General features: G+C 42.2%; 1 protein-coding gene across 2 annotated transcripts in view; it reads left to right on the top strand.

Annotated features, from left to right (window-relative positions):
- Nucleotides 1-7,581, top strand: part of AQP9 (aquaporin 9) — a 37,197-nt gene extending 29,616 nt beyond the window's left edge. The window contains exons 4-6 of one of the 2 annotated variants that reach the window (XM_061182076.1): nucleotides 331-449; nucleotides 2,232-2,449; nucleotides 7,407-7,581. In XM_061182076.1, coding sequence (XP_061038059.1) covers nucleotides 331-449; nucleotides 2,232-2,449; nucleotides 7,407-7,581 — 512 coding nt within the window. The remainder of the gene's footprint in view (nucleotides 1-330; nucleotides 450-2,231; nucleotides 2,450-7,406) is intronic. The other variant, XM_061182077.1, reaches the window with a different exon arrangement.
- The last annotated feature ends 4,500 nt before the right edge of the window (nucleotides 7,582-12,081 follow it).

The raw sequence follows: 12,081 nt of genomic DNA, 5'->3' as shown, positions 1-12,081 counted from the left end.
AGCTTCACTTTGGCTTTTAGTCAATCTTGAAAATTCCAAGAATTCCCCTCAAAGAAAAATGGTTCCCAAGACCCACTGGATAAGGATTTGGCTCAAACATGGAGTGAACCATCAAGGGCAGCCAGGACTTTCTCTCTCTGACCAGCTATCCTGGGAGTTCTCTGGGTATCTCTAAAGCTACCATACTGTGAAGTGAAAAGAGGCAAATGATATGGGTCTGCCTAGCTGAACCTGAGGGTTCTCCTGTACTTGTTCAGCACAAGACCTGGCATAGGCCTACCTCCCCTCTGCCCAGAGGACACTAACATGCCAGAGCTCTGTCTTCCATAGATGCATTTCTGTCTTTTGCTGGTGGAAAACTGCTCGTCGTGGGAGAAAACGCAACAGCACACATTTTCGCAACATACCCAGCTCCGTATCTGTCTCTGGTGAATGCACTTGCAGACCAAGTAAGTGTATATTCAACAAAGACCTAACTTTGGTGAAAAGACATAATCTAATAAGGGGGATGCATAGGAACATTATAGGCCTATCAGAAAGGAAAGGCTGTGTTTCCAAAGTCAGAGGTCCCTACGCATAACCCAAGCTTTGTTGACAAATTCCTGCCCTTGCCAAAGTTGATACCACTAAGGGTTTCCTGCCTCCTCTTTAATACATACACTTGTTCCACATCAGTCAAGTTTCAGAGAAAAGTGCATGACTGGACATTTCAACCCCTGTAGGGGCAAATGGGGTTTGTTCCACCTAACTGTCTCTTTTGTGCACATGATCTAAACGTAGAGGCCTCAAGAAAAGACACTGTGATCTCAGTTCAAGGACTCTGAAGTGTAGTAGTTGAGCTTAAGAGTATCACAGGTCTTCTGTGTCTCCCCACGTGCATAGGTTTATCCAGACTCTCTAGGCAGCTAGAAGTGTCTCTGCCTTAATGACATTTAAACAAGCTGCATCCAAGCATCTGTCGTGTAGCCAATAGCACAACTATTCTGGTCTAAAATCACTTGCCTCGTTCTTATCCTGATTCTTCTGCTTATGACCTGTGTGCCCTTGGGCAAGTTTCTTAACCTCTTTCTATCTACATTTCCTCATCTGTAAACTGTGAATAAATAGGATTTATCTCACCGATTGGTGTGAAGTTCTAATGAGAAAAAGCATATGAAGTACCTGGCACATAATAAGTGTCTGGTAAATAGAAGCTATCATTTAGCTGTTAAAGTAAAATAACTGTTTGGAAATTTTAGAAACTAGAGAGTGGGGAAAATACCCACTGTACCACACCACTTCAGAATACCTGCTGTCATTGTTTGTATAATCTCTTACAACTTGTTTTTATGTTGTTTTCAAGTATAAAATATAATGCACATATTTTTCTTAATATCATAAGCATTTAAAAATGTTACCAGATAGCTCTTATATTTGTTTTTAATGGTTGTATAATAGACTATAGAATGGGCACTTCATAATATAGTTAGCCCTTTCCCTATTGATGTGGACTCCAGTTTTTCAATACTATAAATGATGCTTAATTATTTATTTGCATATTTGCTTTATGATGTTTCCATATTTTAGATTATTTCCATGATGTGGTTCTCAAAATATCTAACTGGGTCAAATTCAGTACATAATCTTATGGATTTTTTTAAATGCATGTTGCTAAATTACTGATGAATTGCCTTTCAAAAGTGTAGTATGTGCTTAGTTTAATTAGGAAAGCCTGAGAGAAGTGGTATCAGTTCCCTAACACTTGGTATTGTTTGCACTTTTCTTCATTGTGAGTCAGTTTTTCCCTCTTATTTGTTTCTTAAATCTATTTTTCTTTTATGAATTTTCTTTTCATTTCCTTTGCCCATTCATCTATTGATGTCTCACATTGTTTTTCTCACCAATTTGAATGAGCCCCTTTGTTCATTTTTCCACCCTGTAGCTTGCTCTCCATTTAGCTGGTAGCAGCTCAGCAGGATAGTGTAGTAAAGATAACAGTCTCTAGAGCTGAACTCTCTGGATCCACATCTGACTGTCACTGACTGTGTCACCTTGGGCAGGTAACTAATCTGTAAAGGAGAATGATATCAGCACCCATGTCTAGGATTGCTGTGATAAGGGTCTGGCACAGAGTGCTCACCCAGGTATTTTACTTATTACTAGGTTTGTTTTTAATGAGAGTGGGTGCATTTTGAGGTGGGCACGGGAGAAGAATATAAGCTAAATCCCTTGTATATTTTCTCCCTCCCCAGGTAGTGGCCACCATGTTCCTCCTCATTGTCATCTTTGCCATTTTTGACTCAAGAAACTTGGAAGTCCCCAAAGGCCTACAGCCCATTGTCATTGGCTTCCTGATTGTTGTCATTTCTTCCTCTCTGGGAATGAACAGTGGCTGTGCCATGAACCCAGCTCGAGACCTGAGTCCCAGACTTTTCACTGCCTTGGCAGGTTGGGGGTTTGAGGTCTTCACGTAAGTAACAACGGTCAGGGAGGAGGGAGGAAGATTCACACTGTGCCTCAATGGGGAGGGCTGTGCTTTGACCTGGAGATCCAAGAGAGTGCAGATGGGAGGGTGTGGTTAAGTGCACCCTCATCATAAGTGTGGAACATATCACTGGTGATTTATGATACGGTGTGTGTGTGTGTGTGTGTGTGTGTGTAAGAGAGAGAGAGAGAGAGAGAAGGGGGAGGGAGACAAAGAGATAGACACAGAGACATAATAAGAGACAGAGAGAGAGACAAAGAGACAGAGAAAGATAGAGAGGCTCTAGATAGATTCAAAGAGATAGGTTTGTCCTATATAATAATAATAATAATTTCTCAATTGGTATATGGTTTTATGTGACTATTTTGGATGTAGAACTTGTCTACATATTCACTTTGTGACAAAGGGGTAGAATTTCTATCTTCTGATACTACTATAGGGCTCTTTCTAGTGGATCATACTAGCTTCGCTTCATTCATTCATTCAACAGATCTTCCTTGATCACCACCTATGCTGTGGTCACTGTGCCAGGCAAGGAAATTTCAAAATCAGATAAGACACTGGCCTTGAGCAATGTAACAAGTGCTCTGGTAACCCTTGAAACAAAGTGCTAAGGGAACACAGAAGAGGGAGTGACTAGCTCTGCCCAGGGAAGTTGGGGGAGGCACAACAGAAGAAGTGAGTGCTGAGCTTATTCCTTTTTCTTTTTCTTTTGGCTATGCCATGTGGCTTGCGGGGTCTTAGTTCCCCAATCAGGGATCGAACCCTTGCCCTCGGCAGTGAAAGTGCGGAGTCCTAATCACTGGTTCTTGAATTCTTGAAGCATAAGAAATTCCTGGCGGAACAGGCATCAAAGAGAGCCTGTGCACAGGAAGTGGCAAGACCCCGTGCCTTACACCTCAGAATGTGCTGATGAAATATGCCAACTGCTGGTACCAAGCTCCCAAGACAAACTTTGCCCGTTAATTCCTTCCCACTGTCCCCCCACTAAAGTCATGGTGGCCAGTCCTCATCCACTCATCACATCTCTCTCTGGGAAAGCCACCCACCTTTGTTCCCCAGGAAACAACAGGGCTCTAACATGGAGAAAGAGAAGCAGGGAAAACATGTGTAAGCAAATTTTAGTTTAATGTCTGCTGTGAGAACAAAACACTTGAGTGTCCCTAATGCTGACCTGTATATAGTTGTACACAAGTGATGACTTTATTTAAGAGTTTGGGTTGCCTTCACCATCATGAAACACAAGCTACTGAAATCACTGACACCATTCTGATCACCACCACAGACAGCACTAGCATTACGCTATAGTGTAAGCATCATGAGGACAGAGCCCTTGACCATGTTTTCACTGCTGTGTCCACTGTGACTAGGATGGGGCCTGGCGCATAGAAAGCCTCAATAAAAGCTATTGAATAAAAGTATGGATAAATGCTATGTGACACACATGTCCTAGGAGATGAGGGATAAGAAAGAATCAAGAAACATTTCCTATCTTTAAGAAACGAACAATGCAGTGAATTTTCTAGAGCAGTGGTTCTCAGCCAGAGGTGATATTGCCCCTAGGGACATTTGGCAATGCCTGGAGACACTTTGGGTTGTCACAACTGGGGAGGGTGGGGGCAGATGTCACCAGCATCTAGTGGTAGAGGCCAGTAGAGGGATACTGCTAAGCATCTTACAGTATCCAGGACAGATCACCACAACTAAGAATTACTCAGCCAAAAATGTTAAGAGTGCCACAGTTGAGGAGCTCTCTTCCAGAATGATCATACTAGAACGTGAAAAGGTTGAACAAAATGACAACTAGGAAGGATCATTTGTATTCTTCCAATGGACTGTCAAAAGCATACGTTAAAGATCTCCTTATTTCCAAAGCCCAGAATTGGCCCATGAGTTTCCTTTAATCCCAATTTCCTGAGGTTCACTCCAGGAGACCACTGCCCGCACCATCAAGACACCTCTGTGAGCTTCACACAGACACCGAGAACAAAGGTGCCCCATAGTGATGTGACCTCTATTTGAGCCCTGCTTGGTGATTCACCCAAAGTTCTAAGAGTGATGGTGGTTCTAAAGAGGTAGAGATCTTGCCTGTTTTCTTTGCTTTGTTGAGTATATGGCAGGAGACCATGTCTGTGGGAGAATGCTGAAATCACCTAATGCCAAACTCTGAGCACCATGTCCCTTGTTAGCATCAGGGTCTTTTCCCCTCATTCATGCATTCATTCATCCATGCAGCTACCTGATTTCTTATTCAAGGCCCTGTGCTAAAGATGCCCTTCACTGTTGTTGCCCTTCACTGCTTTATTTACGTTCTATTTCAGAGTAGTGAGCATAGGCTCTTACACAGGTTGAAGCTGTCAAGTGCCATTAAAGAGATTTGACTAATTAACTCCAAGAGTTGAGAGAAGGTTTGTAGCTCCAAATTTGAGAATTATGGGGGTGGAAGTAGGGGCATTTTGTAGTATTTGGACATGCTTAAACAGGGGACAGAGAGGATATTTCAGGCAGAGAGGATTCTGTATCCCAAGACAGAATGTTAAAATAACACATGATCTATTTTAGTTGGAAGGGTGCGTGAAGAAGCTTGGAAGGGCAATTGTTTCAGACCATTAGAGGACCTAGATTCCCAGAACGAGACTTTGGGGTTTTTGCTGCTCCCTCTTCTGTAGGTTATAGGGAGCAACAAAGGATTTAGGGCAGAAGTTTGACATGTTTAGAACTTCCATTTAGCAAAATTGATCCGACATTATTATATAGAACAGATTAAAAATGAGTAGAGGGGGCAGAAACCAGTTAGGAAATAGCTAGACTGACTGATAATCCTCAACCAAAAAGTTCCCAAGGAAACCTTTGAGGGATAACAGGACTCCAAAGTGTCCCTAAAGTGTCCCATCCTTTCAGGGTTCTACATCCAAGCTAAGCATCTCAGGGGACTTTCTAGTTTGGATCCACACCCAAGGTCTCAGATAAAACCGAGACTGCCTTGGATCCTCACTTGCCCCTGTACGGCACAGAGTGAGGATAACAGCGGGAGTGGGGCTCCAGCAGGTCTGACAAGGGCAAGACAGACCCTGGCTGACTCTTGCTTTTCCCTTAAGTATTAGGATGTAAGCAAGTGGTCTTCACTAATTCACTTTAAAGTGTTGATAACTTAGTGGATGAAGGATCTCAGGGGTACTGTTAATTTTTAAAATAGTTTAACCAAAGGAATGAATCCCTGATGACGGTACCGTAAGCAATTAACACAGACATATTTCTGGCATCCCCCAAATCATAGTGTGCAAATGACCTTGTTTACCTGTGAGGCCAGGCAGGGAACCGCATCAGAGCTCCTCCATTTAAGCCTTGTGACCCTGGTGCAACACATCCAGCTCAAGAGGGTCCAGCCAGTGAAAGGAGGACATGTGTGCTGGCAGATATCTTGGACCCTAATCTGTTAAATGACAGTAAGAGATTTGCCACAAACCAGTGATGGAAGAAAGGAAGTGATGGACCAAATAAGGTGGCTTAAACTTGCTTCGTGTGCTTACCTGAAGAGAAGGCTCCTAGTTCTTTAAAGCCCAGGTGCCTCTCATAGAAAATTCCGCCTGGATTTGGAGGCATGGGAAAGGGCGCTGTGAGAACAGCTGAGTGCAGTGACCTCTTTCCAGTGCAGTAAGAGTGACATCTGCTGGCCACTGTGCTTAATCACGGTGCTCTTCCCCGGAGCCTGCGTTTATGGTCTTAAGATTTATTATCTTATTGTGAGCCTGCACTGATGATATAAGATTCAGGATCTAAGAGAGTGCTTGGATGATACAGGTGGAAGGGACCACTGTTCAGATGGAAGAATGAAGCTCAGAGATGAGGAGACTTGCCCAAAGACCTTCTGGACCCTCCTGAGATTAGAACTAAATCTCATGAATTCTAGGACAGGCCCCCTGTTTTGTGCTTATTTCCTTTATTATCCTTTCTAATAAAAAATTGATACAAACAAAAGGTCCCATGGAAATATGTATAGTTGTTAGGAATAAAAATAAAAATAGCAGCCATGAGTCCTTCCCCCAAATAGAACACTGTGAAATTCCCATGCGTAGTTGTGTTCCTCTTGTTTCCTCTGCCTCCTCTGCATTACTCTGAATTTTCTGTTCATAATTATCCTGCTTTTAAAAAGTTTTATCCCAAATGCACATATCCTTAAACAACATATTGTATAGTTTTACTTGCTTCTGACCACTCATGGTCCTTTCTACAGAATTATTTAAATGGATTTTCTATCTCCAAAAGAGATGGTGACAATTCGCAAAGGCACCTGCTTTTTCTCAGAACTATACCTCCAATACAATGTGCTGACACTGAGGATTTCTGGAGGGGAGAGGGAAACATGGCAGAAAGTCCTTATCAGAGAGTAAGTTTAAGTAAGCTGTGACCTCAAAATATAAGTACTGAATTAAATTATATTTAGTAGGTAATTCATATCTCTACCTTTGATTTTTTTAAATTCACTTATTGGCAAATGTTTCCTGATTGTTTATTTTGTAATTGCCCTCATATACCAATCATGTCCAGGAATCTCTCCACATCTCCCAACCATTCATAATCCCCAAGACTCATTATTTCAGTTTGAGGGGAAGGCAACTCCTGAATAATCGACCTGAACTTTCCCTAAATGCCCTCAATTGTAGCCATGGGTTCGGGGACTATATTTTCTGAAAGGAAAATAAATGGGTCATTTCTCTCACAAGTGCTAATAGGAGAATGGAATAGATCATCTGAAATCAGGTATACTGCAAAACCTAGGATGATAGTTGCCAAGCTACAGTGAGTGCCCTTATACTTAGCTCTTGCTGATTTAAAAGGGAGTCATGAGCATGAGAAATGACTAGCTGGTTAGTGAATAACTAGCAGTAATACCAGGAAGAAGGCCAAGTGGTGTATCACTAATTTCTTTGTTTGATTTCAGAGCTGGAAATAACTTCTGGTGGATTCCTGTAGTGGGCCCTTTTGTTGGTGCTATGGTTGGAGGCCTCATCTATGTTCTTGTCATTGAAATCCACCACCCGGATCCTAACCCAGACTGCGAGGAAGAACAGCCAGAGGACAAACCAGAGAAACATGAACTTAATGTGATAATGTAATAGCACGCTCAGTTCTGGGTTTACAATTGGCTACCTACTGGGCCTTACATTTCACACAGCACTTTCACACACATTATCTAATTTAATCCTTATAGTCACTGTCTGGGGTAAATATCATGCTGCTCATCTTTCAAATAAGGAAACAAAACCTCAGGGAAGTTGAGTTGCCTAAGGTCACATGGAAAGTTGAACATCACTGAATGCATCCTATACCTTTCAGAAGATTAATAACTGGATGAAAACCTTGGCCAGCCCCTCCTGGCCGGCCAGAAGTGGGACTGGCAGCTGCCAGAACATGTACACCTTCTGGGCATCATTCTTCTGGATCCTAAGTTACGAAGACCGCCATTGTCTGGTTTTATTCCCACTGTTACTGAAGCACTAACAAAGGAAAGAGGTAGCCATTAGATCATATTTTTCATCTGCTGAAGAACATTATCAGAGGCCTCCCTTCCTAGGCCACGCTTAGTCTTGCTAAGTCTTGATCTTCCTTCCCTGTCAATTCCAACACTGTACATTCCAGGAATTTCCTCTTGGTCAGGCTCCTCCCCGTCACTTTGGTCAAAAGAGTCTGTGAATTACAAGCACCAGAGAAATTGCTCTACATCAAGTGATGCACCTTCAGTCAAACTGTTATAAAGCTCATAATTCCCAGAGTTATCCAGTTTCTCAACTGCTTTGTGATGATAAAAAATCAACAAAAAGCACATGTGAATGTCTCCAGGGGCCTATAATAGACTCTAATAGACTGATATATGGAATTTTTTATTTCTCTGAAACTACTTGGCATTTCCTATTTGAAATAAATTTGGGGGTGAGGTTTTTTTTTGGAGTTTTAATACGTATTAAGATTGCTAAGTACACTTAGTTCAGAGGTTGTCTGTCCTGTCTACAAATTGAGATCTCTGGGGAGCTTTTTAAAAAATGCTAATGCTCAGTTGGTCATTGGTAAACATCTCAGGTGATTCTAATGTGCAGCCAGTGTTGAGAACACTGACTTGGTTAAAGTACATGGGTATCCTTGAGAACCATGTCTAGTGGTGACTGGGTAATTCCTGGTAGGATCCTCAGTTTTGGGATCCTCAGGGATTAGAGAGCAGTGGTTCTCAGTAGGTGACAGTTTGCTCCTTCACAGTCCTACCTACTACCTCTGCAAGGGGACGTTTGGCTATGTCTGGGGACATTTTTGGTTGTCACAACTGGGGTAGGAGCATTTCTAGCACCTAGTGGGTAGAAGTCAGAGATGCTGCTAACCATCCTACCATGCACAGGACAGCCCTCTCCTGCAGTAAAGAAGTATCCATCCCCAAATGTCTATAGCGCGGAGGTTAAGAGACCCTGGATTCAAGAAAAGAGGAGTAAGAGAAGACACTGAAATCCTGTGCCCTGATCCAAGTTCTTTCAAAAACAGAGATGCCAGATGAGTCAGGGGCAGACCCTGGGGATGGATTATACTTCTTAGAGCAAGAAGTAATCCCAAATTCGAATTTTCAGGTTGGACTGTGGAATCTGTGATCCACGCAGGTGCTCTTAAACACTACTTGGTGATTAATGACTAGAATTATGAAGAGGAAATGTACACTTATGGAAATCAACCCCAGGAAGGTTTTTTTAAATGGAAAAAAAATGTCCTCTGGTTCAAGGTGCTTACACTCAAATCCTCCCCCTTCCCCAGTTTACAAGTGGGTTTGCCTGGGTCAGGTTCTTATCCAAGAGAATTTCTATAGGGTTGAATGACATGTGTCATAAGTCAGTTAGAGCCAAATACCTACCTTTAAAAAATAGATTCTTTAGGAGGTAGAATTGCAACATCTTCCCTCCTCTCTTCCTTGTCAATCACAAAACGTAATAGAAGCATTTATTTTAATGTCAAAGATGGAATTTCTCTATGATTCCCCAACCAGTTGAGATCTCAGAGCATGCCAAAGGTTGTAGGACTTTTCTAACCTTTAAGAGCCAGAGTTAACACTCAGCTGTTGAACAGAATATGTGGGGTAAAAATGTCACATTTAAAAATCCAATCCTTAAGATATAAATTATTATTTCCTTTAAATTGCTTACACACACACACACACACACACTTGCCTTATTTAAAGGTATGTCAGTGTTCAAAAATGTCATCATGGAAAAATAATTACAACTTCCAGTTATAGAGAATGGTTTACAAGTTTTGTTTAGCCACAGAACCTATTGTTCAAATAAAATCTTACATGGTATCCACAAGTAAACCAGAGCTGCTATAAATAGAAAGAGGGCAGGGAAGAGGATGTGAGTTTCATCCTGCCTGTGATATCATCTCACATACCACCCCCAATGCAGCCACTGAAGGGTCTCTGAAGAGAAACTGTGTGTGTGGTGGAGGACACCATTTGAAAACCATTGATAAAGAATTTGGGACAAGTTGTTGCTAAAAATTTTTATAAAAGTTTCAAGTATAGAACCTACAAGAAGCGATGTTAGTTCAATCTCAGGTAATTTGTCAAAGATTTCTTAGTAAGTGTATTTAGATAAGTTAAACAGAATTACTCAACCTACCAAATATCACCCACAAAGAAATTTTTTATATCAAGTTGTTTATCAATTCTCAAACTGAGAATTTGAGTTCTCTGAGACAACATGTTTACTTATCACGGTATATGGAGAGAAACAGTGGTAGACCTGGTCAGGTTTACTGACTCTCTAAGTCGCTATAAAAATAAATAGGTACATCGTTGATGATAGATAAATATAGATAGATAAATGATATTTAGATAGATAGATATAGATAGACAGACAGACAGGTAGATAGACTGATCCACCAAGCCCCAACTTCTTTCTTGTTGCTGGAAATGGAGTAGCTCTATCAAGAAACATAGTCTCAAGATTAATAAAGGAAGGCCCCCATAAAACTGAACATGAATAAGTGAACTGAGTTAGCTGAGAGAATCCACGGAACTGTGTGAGGATGGACATGTTGTCCAAGCATAGCTTGACTCTATCACCTCTCCAGGGCTACGTTATATCTTTTGTAGACCTTAGGCATGTTTGCCTTCATGGGCCCCTTCCCTCACAGAAAATTTTATTGCTTAAATTATGTTTTATGACTGCACTGGTGGCAAGCTAGACTATATTATTATAGTCATGTTAGAAGACACTAAAACATTTTCCTGGTCTGCTAAAAACATCCTGGGCTCTAGCACGCCCCCTGGTGTCCCAGAGCTCAGTCATACTGCAGCCTCTTCCTCCTTGTGGTTCTCAACACCCTGCCTGTGGGGTCTCAGGAAACACGGCCAAGGACAGAGGAATGATGGAAACAGAGGAGAGCCTTGGAAGTCCTAGAAGTTGTGAGGATACTCTGGAGGCCAGGTCTGAGGCCTGAGGCCATGGGGACCATCCACTTCTTGGCCCTTCTCTCTCCTTCTCAAGCACTGAGCAGGAAAGGGCCTTCTTGACCTTCTGAGAAGGAACCAGGGAGGTCCTGGGGTGCCATAAGCTCCAGAGACCCTGTAATATGTGGGTGTCCCTGGTCTTGCCTTTATTGTACTCCTTGTCTATCCTCAGCTGCAGCCATACAAGCCTCTGTCCTGATCCTTGAACCCACCACACAAGCTCCTGCCACAGGACCTTTGTACTTGATGTTTCTCTTGCCTGAAATTCCCTATACCACCTCCTTCAGGTCTGCTCAAATGTCACCACATTTGTCAGGTATTTCTGACAACCCTGTCACTCCCTATCCTCTTCCCTTCTTAATCTTTTTCCACAGCAGTTACTACCATCTCTAAAACACACATATTCCTGGACTTCCCTGGTGGAGCAGTGATTAAGAATCCACCTGCCAATGCAGGGGACATGGGTTCGATCCCTGGTCTGGGAAGATCTCACATGCTGCGGAGCAACTAAGCCGGTGAGCCACAACTACTGAGCCTGCACTCTAGAGCCCACGAGCCACAACTACTGAGCCCATGTGCCACAACTGCTGAAGCCTGCGCACCTAGAGCCCACACTCCGCAACAAGAGAAGCCACTGCAATGAGAAGCCCGGACACCACAACGAAGAGTAACCCCCACTCACCACAACTAAAGAAAGCCTGCGCACAGTAACAAACACCCAATGCAGCCAAAAAATAAATAAATAAAAATAAATTTAAAAAATATATATTTTTAAAACATAAATAAATAAATAAATAAAACACACATATTCCTTATTAAGCATGTTGGGTTTTGCCTCCTCCTCCCACTGGAATAGAAGCCCCATGCTTGCAGGACTTTTTGCTCTTTTATTCACCACTGCTGCTCCAGTGCCTGGAACATGGTAGCTGCTCAATAGGTGTTTGCAGAATGAATGAAAGAATGGATTGTAGAGTGAGACTCTTTGGGTGCAAATCCTGGTTTCTCAGGATTTTACTACTAGGACAGTAGCCGAGTTACTTAACCTCAGTTTAGTCATCTATTAAGTGGGGCTAAAAAATAGTGAGATAATCAATGCCAAGTTCTTAAAACAGTTCCAGGCTCAAGGTATGTA

Source organism: Eubalaena glacialis, chromosome 2, assembly GCF_028564815.1.
Source record: "Eubalaena glacialis isolate mEubGla1 chromosome 2, mEubGla1.1.hap2.+ XY, whole genome shotgun sequence".
Taxonomy (NCBI): Eukaryota; Metazoa; Chordata; class Mammalia; order Artiodactyla; family Balaenidae; genus Eubalaena; species Eubalaena glacialis.
Note: the sequence above shows the minus strand (reverse complement) of the source record. Positions and strands in the feature narration are given on the sequence as shown.